General features: G+C 39.9%; 1 protein-coding gene across 4 annotated transcripts in view; it reads right to left on the reverse strand.

Moving 5' to 3' along the window:
- unc5a (unc-5 netrin receptor A) overlaps window positions 1-24,117 on the reverse strand; it is a 143,495-nt gene that overhangs the window by 66,873 nt on the left and 52,505 nt on the right. For all 4 annotated transcript variants that reach the window (XM_042419157.1, XM_042419156.1, XM_042419155.1 and 1 more), the window contains exon 2: window positions 4,788-5,003. In XM_042419157.1, coding sequence (XP_042275091.1) covers window positions 4,788-5,003 — 216 coding nt within the window. The remainder of the gene's footprint in view (window positions 1-4,787; window positions 5,004-24,117) is intronic.

Raw genomic sequence — 24,117 nt, forward strand, 5'->3', positions numbered from 1 at the left:
TTCAATAAACAGACCTGTGTGATGAGGGCAGAGGTCATATCTGCTCTAGATGGTTATCCACATGTCATGTTTTCTACCTTCTAAGCCTTGAATACTGAGCAGTCGGACTGAAACATGTCTTGCACTTCAGAGCTGGGTCAGTTATTAATTTAAACCCTTCCAGTTACTTTGACGTTTGGCCGGGTCTGCTGGGAGTGAACATGGATGAGGTTTGCTGAATATTGCCTCTGCTGTGCTGGGCCGGATCAGTTAATCTCTAAAACAACCGCATTTCTGATATTGCTTCTACTCGGCTCTGCCGCGTGAAGGTGAAGGGATTATCGATTACGGCTTCCATTCTATTTGATCAGTTTGTTTTTCCTATTTGATATCTTTTAGTAATAAAAACATGCACTGGAGTCATTAGGACTGTAGGAATCCTTTGACATTCTCAGCAACAGATATGACAAAAGGCAAAGAAAAGTTGCTTCAAGTATGCTGGTGATCAGGTATACACTCATAAATAGGAAGTCTAGCTTAACTTTCAACTTATGTCTTAAACCTAAATCTCAAAATCTGTCAGTGCTCTTTAAAATAACCATTCAGATAAGTCATTTCAATCTCTTTATTAAGACGATCATCTGCAGGAAGAATCACATTTCATTATTTTTGCCTTAAATGCAGATCTTTGTGGCTAGGAGTGGGTAAAATCATCTATCACAGTACATAAGTGATTTTATATTGAATCAATATTGTAGGTTTTAGAAAATAAAGAAGTAATTTATGGATACCAACAGGTATGTATGTCTTTGGTTAATCCAGTGAATTAAACACCTGTCAACACACCCCGAGATGTTAAAGAGAGAGCTACCTCGGTATAAACGGTGTGAAAAAATCTCTCACAGTAGACTAATTTAAATCGTCTCCTGGTGCATCGTCACATTGCTCAGCCCTGTTTAAAGCAATGACAAATTTTACTCTGTTCAACAGATTTAGATGCATAACACTATTAGTTTCAAATGTACCCTTATTCTGCTTCATGCTGTGGCTCTTTATCTTTAATACCATAAGCATCTTGAACTGGGTAAAAGAGCTCTTATATGCGTGCTGCTCCCTCTGCCTGGAACCTTCTGCACCAAGATCAAAAATTGCTAAAATGTGAATTCAAATCATTGCTGCAGAAACTGGGTGTTCTCTCTTCTGGATAGCGTTTTCCATTTTCTATTTTTAGGTTCTTTTAAGTGATAGTTATAGGAGTTTTATGGTTTCAGAGAGCTCTCGGGTTGTTTTGAGATGACATTTATGATGTTAGAAGTGCATAGCTTTTTAATTCTGATTTTGTGGCCTATTTTGTGTCTTACGTTATTTGTCTGTAGCTCATTGTTATTGCAGCCGATCTTGGTTCGGGGACTAATTGAGATTTTTTATGTCAATGAAGCTTACCTGGTACAATTAAGGTTAAATTAAAATAAATAAAACTAACTTCACCTGACATGTTTTAATTGATGTTTAACATGCACCTTAATTGGATTAAGAAAATTCTGTGACTCCAGGGCTTGTGAAATCTTTTCAAACCAATTAAACAAACTCAGAAATGCTAACAACAGTATTGTTTTTTCTTGATTAAAAAAAAAAACAAAAAAAACCAAAACAACTCACACATGCAGTGATGAACGAACAGCCTAAAAATAGACAGAATGTACACATTTCTTTATATTTCCTGTTATGTACACACGGATAATATATGATTGGCAGTTGTAGATGTCTACTTCTTATTGCTTAATCAAACTGGAACTGTTGATGGGCCACTCATTCATCAAAGACTGAAGAGAGAGATTATCATGTTGAACAGAGGACAGCAGAACAAATGTGCACACCATCTCCAGCAGTGACTCTTCACTCTGATGTGTCTACATGCCGTTTCCATTATTTTCTTGTTGGAATTAAGAGCATTAACTCTATCCAAAGCTCTACTCTTCATTTACATAACAAAGGAACAAGAATCATTTGTGAGAATCCCAATCAGTTTCAACAAGCCAGCGAATAAAACTGAGGCTGATATCTCAGAAGCTTCTTGACCGTTGCTGGCTGGTCATACGGGTGAATAGTATTTACATATCTGTCTTTGTTAATGGAGAAAACAAATGTGGATTCTGTTCAACGCAAAGCTCGAGCAGAGAAAAGTGCTCCGGCTCAGGTAGGAAATTTGTCAAACTTCCTCTTGGAGAAACGGGCTATTTTGAGAAGGTGATTTTTCACTGTAACACTGGGTATAAATTGTCAATCAATTTTTGTCAACTTGGGTATGTCTCAAAACTCCTCATTTCTCCCTCCTCAAGGCATGATGTTGATATCAGGCAGCTTCTGGTGTGACAGAAGTCCTGGTTGCTTGGCAACAGGTATGAGTTTAGAGTCCAGTGTGACTGTGACGACCAGGGTGAGAGGACAGCCTGACAAGCCTGTACTGCACACACACACACACACACACAGCTTTACTGCAGCTAGATGTGTGCTCCTCACATGTTTCTTGCAGGAAGGGGGGATTAGAGGGAACCATCAGTAAACTCCTCAGGGCAGTGCTGACATTAAACAGCACAAGTGTTTGAGAGATCGATGTGGGTACCTTAGAGCAGCCATACCTCTTGACAACCACGTGTCCTTCATAACTGCGCGGCCCCACATGTGACACATTCATCATCAAAGGCAGCGGGACCACAGAGTGATGTGGAATGCTGCGAGGAGGCCTTGGAACTTCACAGGGTATCTAAAGACGGAGTCCTCGTTACTGTAGGAGTCTGTGGCACCCAGCACGACAGATTTGTTTCATAGACAAATAAATGCTGACTATAACGGCTCATAACCACATGGCAAATGGTCCATCATCATTAAATGTTGGCAGAGTAACGTCGCATTGGTAATGTGATGTTCCCATAAACTCTGCAGTTTATGGGGCACATCGTGTTCTTTAGCTATTGAGAAAACACAATTCATATTCACCGTATCAAAGCTAGGCAGCCGACTTCACAATGTCACCCATTGCGGGCTGCAGCATCCTACAGGAAAGGCGAGCATTTGCGAGAAAAAAACAATAAAATAATTACGTAATATGTCAGGCTCTAAATATGTGGCTCAACATCACTTGCAGCTAGTAGATTTTCATCCGTTACTCAGAACTTTTCACAATCCAAAACCACAATCCCCTAGGATTGCTGCTTTTGGCAAAGCTTTTAATTTGTCTCACTCCTCCTCAACAACTTTATATTGAACAAGACTGTGAGAAGCTGTGACAGCAGAACTGTTAATGAAACAACACAAGGAGGAAGAAGGCTTTGGGAACTGATCAAATTTTATCAGTGTTAACTCACTGACTTTCTTCTTAATGATCTAAATTCACAAGCACTCCACTGTGTGTGTTCACTTTCTGTTTCTCAAAACAGAACGACAACTTTTCATATTCTTGTGTTACCAGAGAGAAAAATGTCTCCAGCATCCAAAACTACACCTGATACACGAGTTGACACAAATCCAACAACTGAACTCTTTGGATGAGTGACAGCAAGGTTGTGACATGACATGCGCAGAGTATTCGGCTTTTCCTCCACCTGTAGTCATTGTTCTCACAGAACAGTGACACAAACTAGACTCTGGAAATACAGCAATATTTGAGTCATTTCTAAACTTCTGATGTGCACTTCAGCTACAAGGAAAAAGATCCAATACTGCAGAGAACTGAAGCTCAAATCACTCACCATGCCTTCAAGTCACTTGCACAGCGGAGAATTTATTAAAAAAAAAAAAAAAAAAAAATCCTACGTTTTGTTTTATTGGAAAAAAGTGCAGACATGGGAGAGGACAACTCAGCACGCACGCCGATCAAAGCCTCAGTGTGGGAGGATATTTGTGTTCATTCGTAAACCAGATCAGAAATTCTCACCTACTTAAGTGTCAGGTTGAATCAACAGTTACCCCCATGACTGACAATTTTTGCCTACAACTGGGGAGCTGCTGCATATTAATTCCAAACCCCGAGGACCAGATTGATAAAATATTAGCACTGTGAGCTCTTTATCTAAAAAAAACAAAGAGGCAAAGTGTTGTTATGATACATCCTGCTTACATTTCCTTTCAGATCTTCCTGCTTTAAACACCTCCTCTCTGTGATTTTGTGAGCAGACACTGATGGGTGTGTATTTTTTTTGTTGTTTCTTGGCTGTTGTGTCCATTATCCTTTTTTTTATGCACATATTTGTTATATGCCTACAAATCTGAGCTTGCATTTGCTGTGTGTGTGTGTGTGTGTGTTCCTGCTCCCCAGAAAACCTGTCATTTCCACGTTTCTCATTCCCAATCAGTTGTCAGTCTGTGAATGGGTGGTTTGAATTTGCAGATCGCTGCTGAATCACACCACATCAGTGTCATACATGTTTATGACACTGATGGCGGAGGCGGGGGATTGCGGCACAACAGAGAGAGAAAAACAAACAGGTCTCCAAGGTGATCGAGAATATTTCTGAGACTGAAACCAATGTGCTTATTATGAGACTGGCAGGCTAAATAGGCAGGAGGATGAGCCAAGAGCCTGATGGAGCACAGTAATCACTGGCAAATTGCGAACCTTAGTTTCAGCACGCAAACACTTTACATAATGTATCTATGGAGTCGCTCGTATCACACGTCTGTAACAAACAGCATCCAAAAACACTGCTCATCCCAGCTGGAAAAAAAAAATGCTCAGGAGGTGCCCAATTTCAGCCAAAATTAAATGGAAATTAATGATTCAGTTGGAAGACAGATTGTTTTGCGTGTACCTGTGGCTGGGTCGACATTCCGCTCAATCAAGTGGTCGTCCTGGTGGACCCACTCGCCGTTGCACTTGAAGTAGATCTGCGTGGCCGGGGTGGAACGACAGGTCAGAGTGACCGGCTTGTTTTTCACGATGTACTCGTCCTCCGGCTCCACCAGGAAGTGAGGTAACAGGTCCGAGAAGGCGGCAGGAAGTGCTGCTGTGGCGGCGTGCTCGGAACCTTGGAGAGTAAAAAGAAACAGGGATTTTAGATGGATGACAAATAAAAAAAAAAGAAAATAAAAAAAGAAGCTTTCAAGTCCTTAAGTTGTCACGAAGGCAGGAGCTGAACCTTTCTGCTCCGCTGTTGTGACGGCTTGACTAGTGAATGAGAATGCAGAAGAAACTCAAATATCTAATGCAGAGATTTAGCGTCCTTGGTGAATTGAAACTCATACATATGCATATATAAAAAGGCAGAAGAAGACAGATGGACAGAGAGTGAAGAAGAGAGAGGGAGCTGTATGGGGGAAGACTTGGCAGTGACAGAGCTTGGCCTTGTGTGCTCTTGGCTGGGTCGGAGAGGTAGTGAAGTCCATGTCTTTACTCCAGCTCTTAATCATGGCCCTTTAACATCACTGCTGATGGACCGGCAGCCATAAATCCTATCTCAGCGACTAGGCCACTTCACAGTGTGTTATACGGCTCCTCAACCAGGTCTCTATCCGCATTAGGTTAGAGATGACTGACAGCTAGACAGCCAGTTTACTTAAAATCACACCCTATACAGATGCTGTTTTTATTCCCCCAGAATCTGATATGACAAATAGGAGACATCTCCACTGTGCGGAGATACAGGAGCTGTCCTTCAGGGGTGACAACGCTACGATTTACAGCAAAAGTTTTACGCTCGCTGAAAAATGTTCGACACAAACGCTGAATGACATGACGGAGCCTACAGCGCACACATCCTTCCTGCGTGAACACTGTTTCTTTCTCTCTAAACATATTAGCCTTGTAGTGAGAGATAGCGAAAGGACACACAACGGAGTAGAAAGAGGGAAATAACCTCTTTACACCGCCGACACTCAGGGGAGACCAGTAAATCCCAAAATAAAACCCCTTTAAAAGGAGTGCAATATTAATTTACTGCCCTGAATCCAATATGGCTGACAGAACAGACATTAACAACCTTCTCCATCACTCCCTGTGCAGCAGGAGAGGATGGGAGTCCACATCTCTCATAATGAAACGGCAACACTCACGCTGACCTTTCTCTCCTCTCTCTCTCTCCTCCTTTGTTCTTCCTTGCGGCTTGCTGATGCCTGGGTCAGGGATAATATTACATTGCGTCATAAACACCATCTTTGGATAAAGACATTATCTGTCAGTCCCCCTCCCACTACACATTGTATTAATGTCTCTCTTTCTTCTTCGTTTTTTGCCGTTACCCTTGTGTGCTTAGTTGCTAATTTATCAGGATGAGATACAGTGAAGCAAGCCACCGCCGCTGCTGCAGCTGAACCCCATTAATGTTTCGTGTACATGTTTAACTCTTAATGAAAACTAAATGTTCTGTATCCAATGAAGGACATACATCACTTGCTGACACTTTGCCTTTTTTCCCCATTTTCCCTTATTGCAACACATTTGCAGAGAAGAAAATGTCATTAACGTGGCAGCTCCCAATTCAGGACAACACAACCGCCTGACATTATTTACTATGTATGCGAGTGTGTGTTTCTCATCTCGTGGTGTCGAGGAAAAGGCCACAGTTCATCATGAATAGTGGGCATAATTGCTCTAATGGAGAGCTAAAACTTTGCTAATAAACAGTGTGGGACCAGTAGGTCAGGTTGTTTGAAAGTGTGCTGGTCCTAATGACGGCCGATTCTTCTAATGGGCCGGCTTCCTGCTTTGTGACCACAGCCATTAGCCGGTTGGACTGACCCTCTGTACTCCCGGCAGACTGAAGACAGCTCACTAAAACAGTGGGCGAGACTCACCTCACACCTGCCAGGTTAATCATCTCATAGAGGACAGATGATGTTGAAACAGAGAGTGAAAAGCAAAGCCACCCGAGACACTGACAAGTCACGAGAACAGCTTGATGAACTTCTGATGTTGTTAACTCACCGCTGGCTTCTGATTTACGGGGGCTTCACATTCAATGTGAACCCTTCAACTTCTGATGATGTTTCCAATTTGTGTTTGTGTGTGCATGCTTGTGTGTGTCACAACGGATGGAGGTTAGTCTTCCATTTTAGTACGTGCACTTTAGGTTAATGAGGTTAAACACGTAATTTCTTTAGAGAAGTAAATTGTCATTTTATGGGAGGGCATTCTAGTCACGCACCGCTTTATATCAAACCCATAATGGAGGGCTGATGCGTAGTAAATTGGCTTAGATTATTGTCACGAAACAATGTACTTCAAAGTCAATGTGCACACACCCACGCACGCGCGCACCCACACACAAACACACACAGGGAGTATCAGCCACTTAACAGACTCCTTGCGGGTCAATGCACAAATCAAATAGACATACAGCAGCACTATGGGCACTGCATTAGATTCCACTGAATCTGATTGGCTAAAGCAGCCATTAATTGACAAATGCGTCCAGGTCCATTGCCACATTGTTGTTTGTGTGTGAACAAAACAAACAGGGTGCTAAATGTCTCCCTTGCTGATCATAGACCAAATGAAGATTAACTGATAGAATATCCTGGATGGGTTACTGCGGCCCAATATCCATTACCTAACTCTGCGGCCGTCAACACAGTTTCACACATTATCATAAATAGAAACAAGAAGATTCATTTCCATTCTTGTACTTCTCAAAAGAGACGTATTGGGTTGTGACCCGATATTTGTCTTGCAGCTGCTATTCTCTCGAGAGACAGTTCAACTGACCTAAAACACGCTAAACCACACACACACACACACACATAAGAATGATCACAACAAGGGTGCACCAGCTGCCAGTGTGCTGAGCCATGATGTCCAGGGCAGATTTCCTGCTGCACACAGACCCCAGTGTCTCATCTGTCCAGCTGACCACGTCAACTCCCAAGTCAGGCACCCACCAAGTCCACAAGAGGAAGAGATGATAAAGTGGTAATGGTGCCGTCGAAAGCGCTTCAAAATATATTCAAGTTCATTCCTGCGACTGCTGTAACTGTACACGTACACACCACTGCATTTTAAAAAAAAGCAGACAGGATTAGCTTTTCACACGTGTTGCAGATTTATAAACATACTTTGTTACCATCTATCTCCAATATTTTACAATGATTTTGACTTACTGTATCGTTTTCTAGGAGTAGGGTGTCTTTTTTTTGGTGCATATACACAAATCTCAAGTCTCATTCTGAAATTAAATGCCTTCCCTCTTCTATCCTCACTTCTCCTCTGCTAGTGTCAGTGTTCCATGAACTGTCGACTTGTGTTATCACCGTTTGTAAAATAAGCATTTATTTTTTAATTTCACTCCTTATTATCTACTTGGAGAACAGAATTGCTGAATGCAACGCGGTATGAGGATGTCAGCAGGGAGAAAACCGTAGCTGGAGAGAAAATAACCCTCTTTTGTGTTTCTCCCTCATGGCTACAACACATCGTGTGCCCTTTGGAGCCAATTACAATTTTTTTTTTTTTTTTTTTTTTACAACGTCATGTCCCCGAAGGAAAGCATCATTGAGCAATCACTGGGCATAATTTACATCACAGTGATGAACAGCAGCTATAACAAGTGTTTTATGACACCATCAGCGCCTTACAATGTCCTCTGAAATTAATTCAATTAAAATTACTATCCAGAATATTAAACCATTTCATGTTTAGCCACCATTAACAACAAAGCCCATATCAAATTTGTCACAACCACTTTGTTGGTTGATGTTTTTCTTTGCAGTGCTCCAGTCTGCACAAGTGGACCTTCTGGTTCCTTTTAAAGCATTGAGCAATCACTCTAAATATTATGTATATTCAGAACATCACAGTTCTGGCAATAGAGGTGTTGTTCATGTATAGTTAGAATTGCTATCAATAAGCCTCTGACAACATTAACATTGAGAGTGATCAAACACAGGCAAAGAAATAGAAATGGGATGTGTTAAAAAAAAAAGAAGGCTCCATCCACCATCATATATAATCTGGAGCGCCGCTGACTGATGTATGTTTGTCTCCAGATGACAAATATTTACTCCTCCACATGTCTGCAATTCAAAATACATTTTTCAATGAGACAACCACGCTTCGACGAGCACTCCTTCAACCACACACGCACTCTGTCGAATATACTGTGCACACACGTACACATTCAGGAAGCTGAAACGCACACACAAGAAGCTTAAAAAAAAAACCCCTAAAAAACACACGCATGTAAACGAAATATGGACCGCATGCATGCAAACAGGCAAAAAGCAGCACAACAAACAGCTTTGTCTTTCAATCAATGAGAGATGCACAATTATGCATGCATATAAAAACGCAGGTTTACACAGAATTGCTCAAAACGCCTACGAATTCAGATGCAACTGCAATATGCCTGGTCATTAAGGTTGGTCTGGAAACAATCAATCACTGGCAGTGAAAATTCACTTGTATGGAAACGGCTGAGATGCATTAAATAAACATGCAGGAGAGATGGCACACATAGCAACCTAAACTTCATCAAATCACATTTGTATCCATGGTGGAAGGAGGTGGGGAGATTAAAAAAAAAAAAAAAAAAAAAAAAAATCAGGCATTGAAGGACAGAAGGAGAGGAGGGGAGGACGGGGGTGAATATGTAAATCATTCTAACACATGCCACATGTGATGTTATTACAATCTTCCTCCGTTTAAATGAATAGAAAATTGGCTGCTAAGCATGTACATTGATGCAGGGCTGTACATCTGTGTGCATATATTAATTCAAGATACTAATAACACGCTGCCTACAGTGTTCCCCAACGAGAATATTTCCATGAAAAATGCACTCAGGAGGTTTGGGTCACATTGTCAACATTGAGAATTGCCACCGAAAGCTGACAACATGAATCATCTCAACTCAAACAGACAGCACTTAAATGGTGGGGTTTTTTTTTTGAGTAATGTCATTAAACAGCACAAATGACACAAGGAAGAAAAGTTTGAGCTGTTAGTTGTGTACATACAGCGCTGAGCAACACTATTAATGAGCCTTACACCTTTGAACAGGAGCGTACACATCTGCTTATTCTGGTGCGTTGATCTTATTTATTAATTTTTCCTGTCATCTATTTGAAGCAACACCTCAGCGGGGGACGGGGGGAGGGGGAGGGGGGAGTCCAAGCAGGGAAGCAATTCGGCGCCGTCTACCTTTGCCACCAGCGCTGACACTCCGACACCTTTGCTTTGTTCGCCTTTCAAGGCGACGGCGTCTTGAAAGGCAGATTTGCCTTGAAACCTATGAGACCATTTTTAAGTTTCTGTCAGTGTAAGAGAACTGATATTTTAGAGAGCCGTGTGTAAGCGAGAGAGCCTGCGAGTGCGTGTGTGGTGGTATTTATCTGAGCAAATGTGCGTATTTGTGCAAATGTCTGTGGATAAATGGCTGAATGTGATACTTAACAAGATCAACAGCTGGGAGTCTGAATTTGTGTACATAACAGTAAGAGTGCTAACACAAGATAACTTTATCTTTTTTTTTAAATTTCTATATGGTGAGACAGGTGATTCAGAAACTGCATTCCTATTTTTAGAAGTATCATTAACATCGTGTGGACTAAGAGTCTCCAGATTGAAAGAAATATCCATATTCATCTCTCAAGTGCAACAGCTGATGCATTGTCTCCATTCATTTCCAGATGTTTCCACGGACAATCCAGTTTCATGGCTGAATCATCCTCTCAAACAATCAGTTTTCTATATCAGTGATTTAATCACTGGCTGTGACTCGCCAATAAACTCTGTAGCCTGAGCTGAATAACTCAGTGACTACACTGACTTTGGGTCTTTTACTCATATTACATATATGCCATCCTCTTTAATTATACATTTTAGTGCATTGCAAATTAAGTGTGAGAGCATTTAGCTGGTTTTTGAAAAAAAAAAGAAAAAAACTTTTTGATCATGGCCTTATATTGGATAGCATCTCTTTAAGAGATGAAGAGCTTAGTTTCTACTGAAAATACATATTTCATACCCAGAGGATGGCGAAGATCAAGTTGCATTATTAGCTAGAAATTTGCTCCTTTTTGAGTGTTTGAGTCTAAAATTTATTGCTGATCTTCAAAACAGCATATTGAGCAAAGGGGAAAATCACTGATACAAAAACTCACTTAACATCTCTGCTGTGTAAAGCTTAGTTTAGATATTTAATGTTTGGTACCCTCAGTTTATAAGGTCATTTCAAACAAGCATCCTGCAGAGGTCCTTCAAAATGAATACATCTCAACAGGCCACAGAATATTTTTTTATGAAATTCACAAAGCACAGTAACAGAAAAAAAGAATAATAGTAATTTTATTTGAGTCCTGTAAAGCCAGCGCAGACACTTGATAGATTTAGCTCAGTTTAGGGGAAGATTCAAAATGCCTTGCTGTAGCAAAAACTCTGGATGTAAATGCTTGAGATTCTTCAAAGCCTCACCTGTTTGACATTTCAGTGCATGCTGTTTTTCAAAAGAGCCACGGAGATTTAAACACATTTTGACTTAATAACTACACACAATCCTCAAAGGAACCGGGGCTGTCAGGAGGGGCAGACGCAGTTGTGCTCTTTGCCATCCAAAGCACGCACACGCTCATGGATTTGTTGTCCCCTTACGCTTAGCCGGAAACGAGGTTATCCAGAAGCAAGTTGATTACAGAACTCGGTGCCAGCATGGGAAGAAACAGAAACGCAGACAGAGAGGGAAAGGAGGCATTCTTAAATCTTTGAAATGGATGTTAGGAAATAATGGGAGGAAGGAGGAAGGAAAAGACAAGAGACAATTTAGATTACCAAGTTAATCCTTTAATTACCGGATATGCCTACAGCTAAAATGAGACGTTTCACACACTGCATTTTACAACTGTGGAACAATTTCAGCTGCACAGTGAGGCAGACTGCCATAATGATCAAGAGCCATAAACCTTAAAATAATGGAATGTCAGTATCGCTGGTAATCTACGTATATTGTCTATGATGCTAGAAAAACTGAACAGAACACTACAACTTGCAATTCAGAGCTGAAATGAAACTCGCTTCATATCCCATTTCTCATATTACAAACATTGTTACTTTGAGAGCTTTACAATTAGATAAAACATGTTCTCGTTCAGCCGGCCTCGCAGCGCAGCGCACTATAGTGCCAAACCTCCTCACAGAAAATACACTACTAGTTTAGGGACCGTCCAAAATAAACAGGTTCAATTTGGCAAAATGACAAACCAGCAAAGGGAGAGTTTATAACTGCTGATGTCGGCAAAGTTATTCAATCTGCTCCGAACGCTTTTGACACAAACTGATGTAAACGTGAGGCCCCTTGCGACAATTGTCAACCACGTCAACCTGCCTATTCCCGTCTCTCCCTCCTCCTCCTCCTCCTCCTCCTCCTCTCATCATTTATCCTCCTCCCAGTAAAGATCTGGGTAGAAAGAAATGGGGGATGACTCGCACCATCTAATTAGTGTGACAGAGCATGGAGGCTCCTCAGAATCAGACAGAGAATTAGAACAACACGAAGATATGATCCATAACAAGGCTGAGATAAAGCATCACCTGTTCAACTCTAATTACTGAAACACAATGCCAGCACCAAGTTTCCAATTTAACAAGCCACCAGCGCTTACTGTAGCGGTCGACACACTATGCTCGCTTACAGCATGCTGTACAGACAAGGAAACACATGCTTAAGTACAGAAGGGAAATCTCACTGGTAGAGAATTTGATTATGTAGTTGCATTAAACCAATTTCTTAATAAGACTAAGACCCCATTTACAACTGGCGTTACAATGTGATCTGTATCTGGAGGATCAACACATGTTAATGCAAGGAGTAAATATGATGTGTTCTTCCAGATCACATCTGGAGGTGGTCAACAAGTCTGACAGCTTCACCTAACTAATTTATATGCCTAGATCTGATCACAACGTAGGCAGAACTAAGATAACAACACCTTAATACCAGGTGTAAATGAAAGGCCTGTAGATCAGATGTCATTATTGTGTCCAGAAATAGATAGGGCTGTCACTTTTTATTTGAAATTGGAACTTTTGTACTTTTGAACTTGGGGTAAATGACATATTCAAACTGTAATGACCTGTTTCAATTCAAAATTTACCATCTAAATATACTGTATACTGCCTATACTGTCTACAAGCGCGGCAGAGCATGTGAAATTGGCCTTTTGATCCAGCAGAGGGTGTTCTTAAAATTCACTATCAGCTTGACCTATTGCATGCTCTTTGATTTAGTAATCTACCTGGTAACCTTTGATCAGTAAACTAAGCTAATAAAAGAAAAAAAAAAGAGAAAGACACTAGTGAGCAAAGCTGTGCTGATCAGATAATCCCAACACCAAAGCAAGCAGCGAGAAGCAGTGTGTGGTATTATTTTCGGGGCTGCACCATAGATGGCAAAATTACCAACAAAGATAAAGCTGTCTGCCAACTCTGTGAAAAGCAGCTGCCTTACTCTACTACAACAACAAAATCTGAGGACTCACCAGCTCAGCAGTCAACTGTGCAACCTTGTCTGACTGCCTACTTCAGACACAGTGCAATCTCAAGACACATAGTGCAACTATATGACACCACTCAGGAAAATATAAAGACTATACTGAACAGTAAGACACACTCTGACCACTGATAGATGGACATCGCTGGCCATATATGATGATGACAGCAAATTTGATCTCAAACACATTACACTATATGGGTTGTGTTCAAATTACTTCAAACAAATTAAATTGTTCAAATTTGTCTGAGCTTCATTTTTTGAAAAAGAGACATGGGCTTTCTGAGTCAACTGTTTACAATATTAACCATCTTTGTTAGCATGCCAACATTTGCTAATTAGCACGAAACACAAAGAACACAAACGAATGTCATTAGTTCTGAAGGTCTGTAGTCATAAACCAAAGTATTGAGGAAATGAAAACTGATGATGGTGCTAGAAAATCAGTCGGAGGATCACCAAAGTCACTATGATTCATCCTCTGGGCACCATGAATTTCTGTACCAAATTTCACGCCAACTCATATTACAGTTGTTGAGAAAGATCACTAAAAACCAAAACCCAAAATCCAAAAACGTCAACCTCATAGTAGCAGGAAAAGTAATTGGGATTCATTCTCTGGAGACCATGAATATTTGTACAAAATTGCATGTCAATTCATCCAGCAGCTGTTAATATATTTCAGTCTGGACCAAAACAGCAGACCAGCTGACCTCGCTATCCCTCTATCATCGTTGCTAAAAATTGTTTTTGCTCACTTAATGATCCATGAAAAACACATAAATATGTAAAGTAATTTCTAACATCCATTCATTTTCTATATCCTCAATGTTCCAAAGGCTTACATCAAATGCCACCTCTTGCTTCTATAATCCATGCAGGAGGAGAATAATAAATACTGCAAGTGTAAGAAATGCAGACATGTGGCAGCAGCATTATCAAAAGACAAACGCATTTACCACAATGTCACATGTTCACAAGTAGCAAAGACACGGATTCCAGAGGCTCCGGACCTGAAAGAGAAATATAACTGAGAATTATGTAGATAAGTGTAAACCTGTCTAGAAATGAAAGACAGAGCTGGTTATCTGATATGACTTTCCCTCCGAAGCAAACCAAAGCACATCTGAACTCTACGTGTGTTTAGGGTATCAGTCGAAGGCAGAAGCAGCGAGCAGAGGGGAAAACTCATTTCAACCTGAACAGTTTTCTGATTATTCTCTCCAATTTTTAATTTTTTTTTCCCTCTGCTTCCTCCAGTACTCCTGACATCACAACCAAAAGCAAAGACACACTGGTGCCTGTGGTTTAGCAATGCATGAATACAAATCGGTTTTGAAGGAAGCACATCTTTCATTACTCAAAAACACACCTCCTCCTCCATTTCAGGTTAATTTACCTCAAAAAAAAAAAGATTTGAGTTTTCTTAGCCAATTTAAGGAAGTAAAATTACATATGAAACACTAACTTTGGTGAATCAAACAAAATCCTGATACAGCAGCCACATGTAAGATTCACACCAGTTTATGCAAAACAACAACTCTGATCCGGATAATGTCCCGTCAAAATCCCAGTGATGGCAGCTGGTTCAACAGCTTAGCCTTCTCACTTAAATGAATATTATCCTCTTTGAGAATGACTCATGTTACTTGGCCTTTATCTGTGCATTGGTAATCACTCCTGTAATCTGTACATGACTCCTCACCTTGTCTTGAACATCAAGAGTGATGAAAATTAAATAGTACCCCTTGAACATACATCCCTGTCCACTGATGACTGAATAATAATAATAATGATACAGACCGATGTGAAGTCACTGCTGACGTCAATGAGGTGAAAATGGAGGGAAATTGCACATTAGGTAAAAAGTAGACCATGCTGCTCGCCAAGAGATCTAAATAAAATAACCTTTTCCTAAAATGGAGCTGATGTGTCTACCTGTTTTTTTCACCCAGACAGCCCTATTTCTTTTGCTTCAACAACGCTGAGGCTGGTATACAAGAAGGAAGAGGGAAGAGATGGCACCACACTTGAGCACAGTGCTTGTTCTGCCTTAACCCTGCAGATCAGATGTAATGTTACAGGCCTTAAGCTACTTTAGACTGACTGCTGATGCCTACACAATGTAATTCCCCACACCTGTGACAGACAATTCCCAACACTTCTAACTCCGTAGTCTTGAGAAAATGAAGGCATTGTATATTTCACTTCATCAATATTCCTTTGAAGATATACTATAAAGTGTTTAACAATGAATAGCATGACAGTGTGTTGATAATATTTAAGAACAGATATTACTCAGAGGCGAAAATAGTATTTAAAGGATAAAGCTGGCGTTATTTAATCATTTGGTGAAGTGTCAATAAATCCCATGAAAAGGCCAAAACTAACAATGTGTGGGTTTGTCTCTCAGTACTTTCTGACTTCCCTCCCTGTTTGTAGCATTCAGCCCCAAGATCACTTGTTTCTACTGAAGATATACATTTTTAAAAATGGCCACAAATGTATAACAGCTGGAAACTCAAACAGAAGTAAGTAGGTAAGAAAGAATTATGTCACAAAATATATTCATGCAATGCTGGTCGATACAGAACAGTTATGATCAGCAAAGTATTAAGAGTGTTTAAATAAATTAAAATGGGGTTTTTGTATTTTGTTCATTTGGCACCATCAATTAATTTTTTGACTTTACTAAGGCTCAGAATGTCCCATCAACATGGTTTATACATCCCTGAAACCACAACAATCTCCTCTGTCCATCCATGCATAGATTGTTGTGCTGTATTATAAAACCTCTGTACATAAAGACAAAAATACATTTCCATTTTTAGTTTTTTACCATAAAAACTGTCCTTGAGCATGTATAGTACTACTCACATGAAAAAATGGCATTTCTGAATAGCCTAACTTGTCCTTAAAGAAGACCTGGGAGACACATTTAACGACTATGCCATGAACCTATAAATGAAGGAAACACAAAAACTAAAAGGGTTAATATAGTTTTTGGACCACAATGAAGGTCTATGGCACAGAGGAACAACTGCATTGGGCTATAGCTGCACAGACAATACTAGTAAGTCAATTAATTGTTGGTTTTACTCTTTTCATGGAGTTTGTTGACAATAAGAAAAATATAGAATATCACAGACTTTATATTCTTTATTCATTTATTTCATAAAACTAGCAATACCACAATACAAAAACACTCAATTAAAACATAAACCTGCGTTAAAATATTTATGTCAAAAGTTAAAAAAAAATAATTTTGTGCAATGGTCCTGTTTGTGGTGTTAAATTATTGATGTAACATACAAGCAGCATTGTGACTGATCCAGGTGGTGCTACAGCTGACTACTTGATATACCATTGGGTATATCAAGCCTCTCTTCTGAGGTTTTCAGATGTGTTTCATGTGACGTCTTATTCCGCAAAGTAACCAGTGAATACAGTTGTAAAGCGAAGACATATAATTCTCTTGAAAAGGTGAGACAACGGAGATTTCCAGCAACCATACTGGTACTTGAATAAATGTACTTAGTTACTTTCCACCAGTCACAGGGACAAGAGGCTGCTTGTGTCTGAGCTAGATAAGCAGTGCACAGCGATCCTTTTCCTGTGCCGTTTCAGCAACTGATGATCTTCTGACAGATGATGTGATGAGGTGGGACAGCACCGCTACGCTGCTAATAACACCTCTCCACAAATAAGGGCTGAAGGCATGCACCGTCTGATAACAAGAGAGCTGCACTCATTGTACAGAAGATCCTTGGAATTTTAGTCTGTATATAATAACATCAGCTGCTTTGCTTCTTTGGGGCACTTACTGAAATAATTTTTCTTGTTACCAAATCACCATAAACTCGTCTATTTCTGAACGATTAGCAGTCCAGTGCTCACATATCTGCTCATATTCTGCACTCTTTGTAAATGTATTGTCACTGTCACTGTCAGTACAACAAAGTCCTCAATGTGGTTTTGACACAGACCAAGCAGAAGCAGGCTCAACTGACACTGAGGGAAAATGAATTCATCAACACAATGGTCAGCTTCTTTTTTTCTCCCACTCACATCTGCAGAGGGGTTACGGCTTCCTGCACAATACACAAATTCCTCAAACTGTCCTTGAGATCCTCCCACTGAGAGTTGAGCCGTTCAATCTGTCATCTATGTATTGTGAATACCTAAAAAAAACCCACTATGAGGACAAAGTCAGCATGTTTGCTTTGTTATTATAGTGTACATGTTGAGCACGGTAGACCTTTCTCCCGAGTTTCCCCTCAAAAATAACCGGTCTGGGTTTTTCCTCCTCCCTGCTTTCCTAAATCCATAAAGAGCCTTGATGGCCACGCTCTACATTACAGAGACAGAAATGGCTTCCACATCCAACCCAATAATGCGCATGAACAATAGCAAAGCATTAGGTGACTGGCAATAAATATCTGAAAAGAGGCACTTTGCTCCTGGAAAATATACCAATAGAATTTAAGCTATCAGTCTAGTGGAGACATCTTATCGAGGCTGTCGACCAATGACTATAATAGTGTGAAGAATAGAGGGAAGTGCTTTAACGGTGAGAGAGATCATTATCTAAATTAATAAGAACGCTTTTTATAAATTGAGTCAGCGTACCACCTTGTTCTTTCCTGTATGCAGCATAGAAAAGAGTCCTGGTGACTAACTGCAATTAGGCTTTTCTTGTTTGACAGTAAAACTACCAGGAAAGTGGGAGTCTTGAACTATAGGCTCACAGTATTTCAATGCCATTTGGGTAATGGAGTGATATTCAAGGTTTTTTTGGGGGGACTGCTTTGAAATGCAAGGCAGGTGACGACCCTGAAAGGCCGTGTACAGAGGAACAACTCAGTGAATTTGGTTTTGGTGGCAATTCAGAATTTGAAAATAGGAAATGTAAGTTATAGTAAATTTAGCATGACTGGCCTCATTTCGCTTTGATTTCTTTGTCTATATAATGGACCACTTCCTCCTATAGAGCTGGACATGGCGAGACATCCAGCGATCACCTCAACACACATTAGACCAAATGTGGGAGGACCACTGCCAGTCTTTCTCACTAGAGCGGACAGGAAAAATATGTAGCAGCATTTGTGCAAATTTACCACTGCAGCAAACTGAAACAAAAGCTAAGTTCTGCTAGTAAGGTTGCCCACCAAGGTCAAATTATCTCCCAGTCAAATCATCTCACTAGTATCCACAGAAAAATACAGGATAAAACTGGAGAAACATGTTTAAGAATGTTTTATCTTAAAAAATAAGCTAAATGTTTGAATGCATTTTCAGCATCTTAAGGAAGAGTCAAAAAATGTGTGAAATGTGTTTGTCATTGTCCTGTCACCCAGAGTTAGGTGACAGATGATACCTGTTAACTCCACCTATTAGCTTAGCTCAAAGACTGGAAGTGTGAGGAAACTCCTTTTATTTACATGTTGCATCTAGAGGCTGAATGTTTTTATTTACTTCATTATTGTCCAATACTGTATGGGAAATTTGATTTGCAGCCTAGCAAAAACACATTTAAAAAAAATGCACCTAAACAGACATAACGTACAAAAGGACAGAATGAGAACAAAACAAACCAAACAAAAAACCTCAACAATAATAAACAATAAAAGTAACATATTAAAAACTATTACAAGGGAAAGCAACAACAACTGAACAACACTGAGTGTAAAATAATTGATTGTGCTAATAAGTGCTAATTAAGGGATTGTATTGTATATACTGAAAAGGAATCTTGAATCTATTACTGCACACCTGTAAAGGCCCTGAAGAATGTGTACTTCTGTTCTCAGAGGAGCAAAAATCAACTTTCTGCAAATTTTTTTTATTTCAGCTGAGACTCGGGACTGTTTCAAATATCTAGTTTAAATGGTGCATTCAAGTGTTTGTGTTAGAAATTGTGAGGGAAAAAAACGTTTATCAAAAAACCAAAAAAAAAAAAAACCCCAAAAAACAAACAAAATAAAGGCACTCAGTCTACCATATAGATTTTGAAATTCAGAGTTGAGTACAGCCAGCAACCCAGACAAGGTGCAACATTATGGGCCTTATATTAGTCAAACGGAGGATGTATGTGTAGATGTGGTGTGATTTGTATTGTACCGTGTGTCAGTATCGATACACACACTCTCAATTACTTTCAGCTGTAAAGATGACTAATATCAGGACAAATCCCTCTATTTATACTGCACACTGAATACATTTGATTGAAAGTGCAAAATAAAGATATTCCTGACAGATTTCTGTTTCACAGACAGCACTTTCATATTATTTTCAATATTTCTAAGATCCTCTCGACAAATGACTGAATTTTTTAAGCGCCTGTCGCTGTGTCTCAGCAGATAAAAAGCTGATTGTATCCACTGTTCTCAGATTTAGTGTCAGAGGCAGTTAGTTTTTTTCCTCCAAATTTAATGATGAAACCTGACCAATAAAAAAAATACTGTGCTATTAGCTGTTCAATACTTTATTGCTTTGCTTCTGTAATTAAATCCACATTTGTAATAAATGTATGGTCATCATGCTGTCTGAGATGCATAAATGTAAAGAGATCTACTGCACAAAAAACTGTGCACGTAGTGGCAAATAGAGACTATTATAAGTATTGTTATCATTATCATTAGTATCATCATTATTGAACTAGTAATTTTGAAAATTAGTAACCTGTTGCCAAAAATTAAGCTCCTCAGAAGATAAAATGATCTCTTTAAAGTCATTTTTATAAAATTCAAATTGTACTGATTCATTTTTTCCTTCCTACTTAACAGATTTTTTTTTTTTGTAGAGCAAATTACAAGACAGTGAGACTTGTAATTTCCAGTTTCACAGCGCTCACACTCCGCACACGCCAACAACAACAACACACACAACAAAATTTCTCTTTGTTCCATTTTGATCAAATTATAGCCTGCCACTGTACATAATAATATAGAAAGTCATACGCTAGAAGCATTAAACCTAAATGGAGATGAGATTGCATACATCAGTAAGACACACAGGCTTTATTATTAATATATCTACACTGTCACAAACAAATCAACATCATATCTGTACCATGAGGACCAGTCGCAAGTGACACATCCCGCCCGACATCCAGCGACCACCTGGCTGGTCCCTGCAGTTGTTTCATGGAAGTGCTGCTGGTTGAGGTTATGAATGTTTGTTATTGTGTAAAACAGCCCTTTGTTCTTTTTTGTTAAGGATTAGAGCTCTGATGTCCAGTAGCAACCCAACACCCCCCCACACAACACCTCCAGTGGAAAGACAGATTGCCTCTTTTTCTATCACCTATGCTGGGGCCGGGCCCGTGACACCTGCTAGACGAGCACAGTTTAGTGCTCTCCCTGTCAGCTAACGTATGGGTCTATTGATGTGCTGCGACTGGGCCGGGCTGATCCTACCCAACACGCATTAGGGCCAGCTGTTGTGCCTCATCTGTCTCTGTGTGTGCCCTGATAGCCACAGACAGTAAACACAGGCTGCTCCAAACATAACGCCCCATCTACCTTCACCCCGCGTCCCGCTGCTCACAATACCATCATTTCCCGGCCCCTGACTGAATGACTGTACAAGTGCCAGCTTTAATTGAGTCCAAGAATGTGGCTGATGGGGAAAAAGTTGATTCACTGCAAGTGCGGTAATTGCAGTCTTGATTACACCCGTCTGAGAAGCTAATTCTAGGATTTAAGATTCAGTGAGGCTTAATAGAATGGTCTGTATGATCGCAGCCCGAGGAGTTAACAATGCAACGTAAACACGACAAATTGCATGCTGCTGTGTTTGACACTGATGATTAAGGTTAAAAAATTCAATGATGATTACAGTAAGTGCATGAAAACAAACAAAGGACCTTGGTAAATACATGTGAAAACCAATCCAGACTCATCAAGTAATCAGCTGAGAAAAAAATGTATAAAAAAAAAAAGACATTTACACATTATCCAAGTCTGATGTTGTGTATTTTGCCGCATTTATTACAAGATAAGTTGAGCCAACGGCCTTGGAGACACAGGGAGAGTCTACCTACCCTGTTGAGAAAAGATGAGGGAGACGCCCTTTTCAAAGTTTGAGCCCATGAACCCCTGAAAGGTCTGTTCATGCCCCTGCTGGCATGAATAATCACCCCCAGCTCCCCTGTAATGTGCTGTGGATGATATATTGGACCACATTTATTACTGCTCTGCTTCCACCTGGCTAGGAGCAGCAAGTCCTCCATGAATAAAAAAAAAAAACCCAGGCCTGCAACAAGATTTCTGCACAGCCAAAAACTACAGGCTTAGATCTACTGATAGGACAGCATGACCTAATTGGTAAAAACTGGAGTCATGGACAGCTCCCGTTTTGCCTATGAGACAGCATGATATAGAGTTCATCTGGTTCTTATTACAAAGTCTGTTCAACAGTTAAAGCCACTTGCTAATCCTTGTCCACATGCAAACATCCTGGCCATATTTAAGATTTCTGTCATCTCAGCAGGGAGGGAAAGCAACAGTCCAACCAAGACACATCCAGGCTTCAGCTAGCAGACACATACGCGGGACATGTCGCTCGTTACGATTGAAGATTAGTCTTGCAGGATAACACATTCTTATGTGAATGGTAATATGGGATTAAACCTGCCAACACTTTGCAGTGGTTTTACGGGATTAAAGCACCATTGCGTCGCATCCCTTTGCTGTCAAATTAATTGTGCAATTTTGCCCTTTAGACAAACGTGTCAGACCACCGACTGAAAAACAATGTTTTCTGACACATGGGTCAGGCTGGCATGGTTATGAGCATTTCATAGATTTTGAGGAGGCTTTGCTGTATCTTTTATTGACAGTTTTCAGTCAGGAAAAAATGGTAATCAATGGTAATCAAAAGCTAATGAAGAAATCAATATATCAAACAAATGTCTTAAGACAAGAATAAGTATTTGGCTTTGTCTTTAAAAAAATACTTTCACAGCTTCATTTATAACAAGCTGTTGATATGATGTCAAAAAATAGAACATTAGGTAAATAGTAATTAGATTACTTTTCTACTGGGATGAATGTTTTTAAGCAAAAACAGTGCATCGTTGCAGAAAACCATCCCAACATCTCTGGCAGTTTTACAGCAAAGCTTTTACATGTCATACCTTTTACTACAGTATCTGAAGGTTGCTGCTTGTTGTTACTCTCCCTCCGTTCATTCTCCTCTTCACTTTTCTTCTGACACTATAAGCTGCAAGTATTGCAAACGCAAGCCTGCATTTGATAAAGGTCAACATTATTAAATGCCTGTATGTATGTGAGAATAGCCTTAGTGTTTTATTATTTCTTTAGCTCAGCATCTCGGTATTCTGAATTGATGTAGCCAGTAAAATGTTGACAATGGTTGCAGCTGCAGAGCCAGTGAGTAAACGCGTGCGTATGTGGGATGTTTGTATGTACATCTTTGTGCATGCAGCATGTGTCAGAGTGCATGTGTGTTGAGAGCTCGCAACATGAATCAATTTAAATCCATCTTCTACACAGAAATTACTTATTTGTCCAATTTATTACAGTGTTCCATTCTATTGTGAAATGCTCGAGAATTCACACGCCTCTTGATTGAAATCATTGCCACTGGGAGAACCTCGCCAACACCCTCAGAGGAGCCCCTATTCTGAAAGTGAGTGAATCATTGATTTTCAGCAGGAAATCATCAAGGCAAATCTATGGTAAATGAGAGAGTGGAGATGGCAAATGGTCCAGTTCAGCAGGATATTCAGTTATCACTGTATTTTTTTTATGGACAGGCCACAGTGTCCAGCTATTTTCAAGCTTGTAGTTAAGTGAAGACCAGTCACTCTCAGAGGGAGTTTGTTCCTGCGCTTTGGTAAAGTGCAAATGGAAAAGCACCCTCGACTGAACAAAACTGCGAGAAAGAGTTGGAGAGAAATTGTAATCTTGCCAAAAATAAAAATGAAACAGGAAAGCAATAACATCCTGAACCAACACAAGAAATCCTATTGTGGGTTCTACGCCAAAGGGTTGCTCTATGAAAATGAGCTTCTTTGATGTTTGATTAAAAAATGTCCTCCTCCTTTGAATCCCTGTAAGAATTGTTTGAAAATTAATAAAGCTTGAATTAGAAGATTTAATAATAGGCTAACAGCTCAAAGCCAGTTGTATATTTTTTTGCTTTCTTTTTTTCCTCACAGCAACAAGTTTGACATCTTCATTGTGAAATAAACAGCTGTTATAAAAACAACATCTTCCTTCCAATCCACACTTACAATTATTAAAATACAATCTGTTGATGCGGTTTGGTCAAGTGAAAACATCTTTTTACGGCAGGTCAACATATACCTACTCTTGAAGTTGCATGTGTATTCCAAAATAGCAAAAGTAATTTTGTGTGAGAGTGCCCAATTAATCAAAACATTTCCTTGTTAGATGTCAAATTATAAGCATTAGGGAGGAAAAACACATTAAGCAACGACAGAGGTGCAGACTCGAGAATAAGGTGTCTGGCTGTGGTGCTGCTGACAGGGAGAGATAAAGATTAAGGCAGAAAAACCTCCTTGTTCTGGGTGTGGATGCCCTTGGTATGGAAATATTTTTTGAGGCTAAAGCAACCAAGATGATAGGGGGTGTCAGGCCGATTTCACTTGTGAAATGTTATGATGTCAGCTTCTGCT

Source organism: Thunnus maccoyii, chromosome 8 (assembly GCF_910596095.1).
Source record: "Thunnus maccoyii chromosome 8, fThuMac1.1, whole genome shotgun sequence".
Classification (NCBI taxonomy): Eukaryota; Metazoa; Chordata; class Actinopteri; order Scombriformes; family Scombridae; genus Thunnus; species Thunnus maccoyii.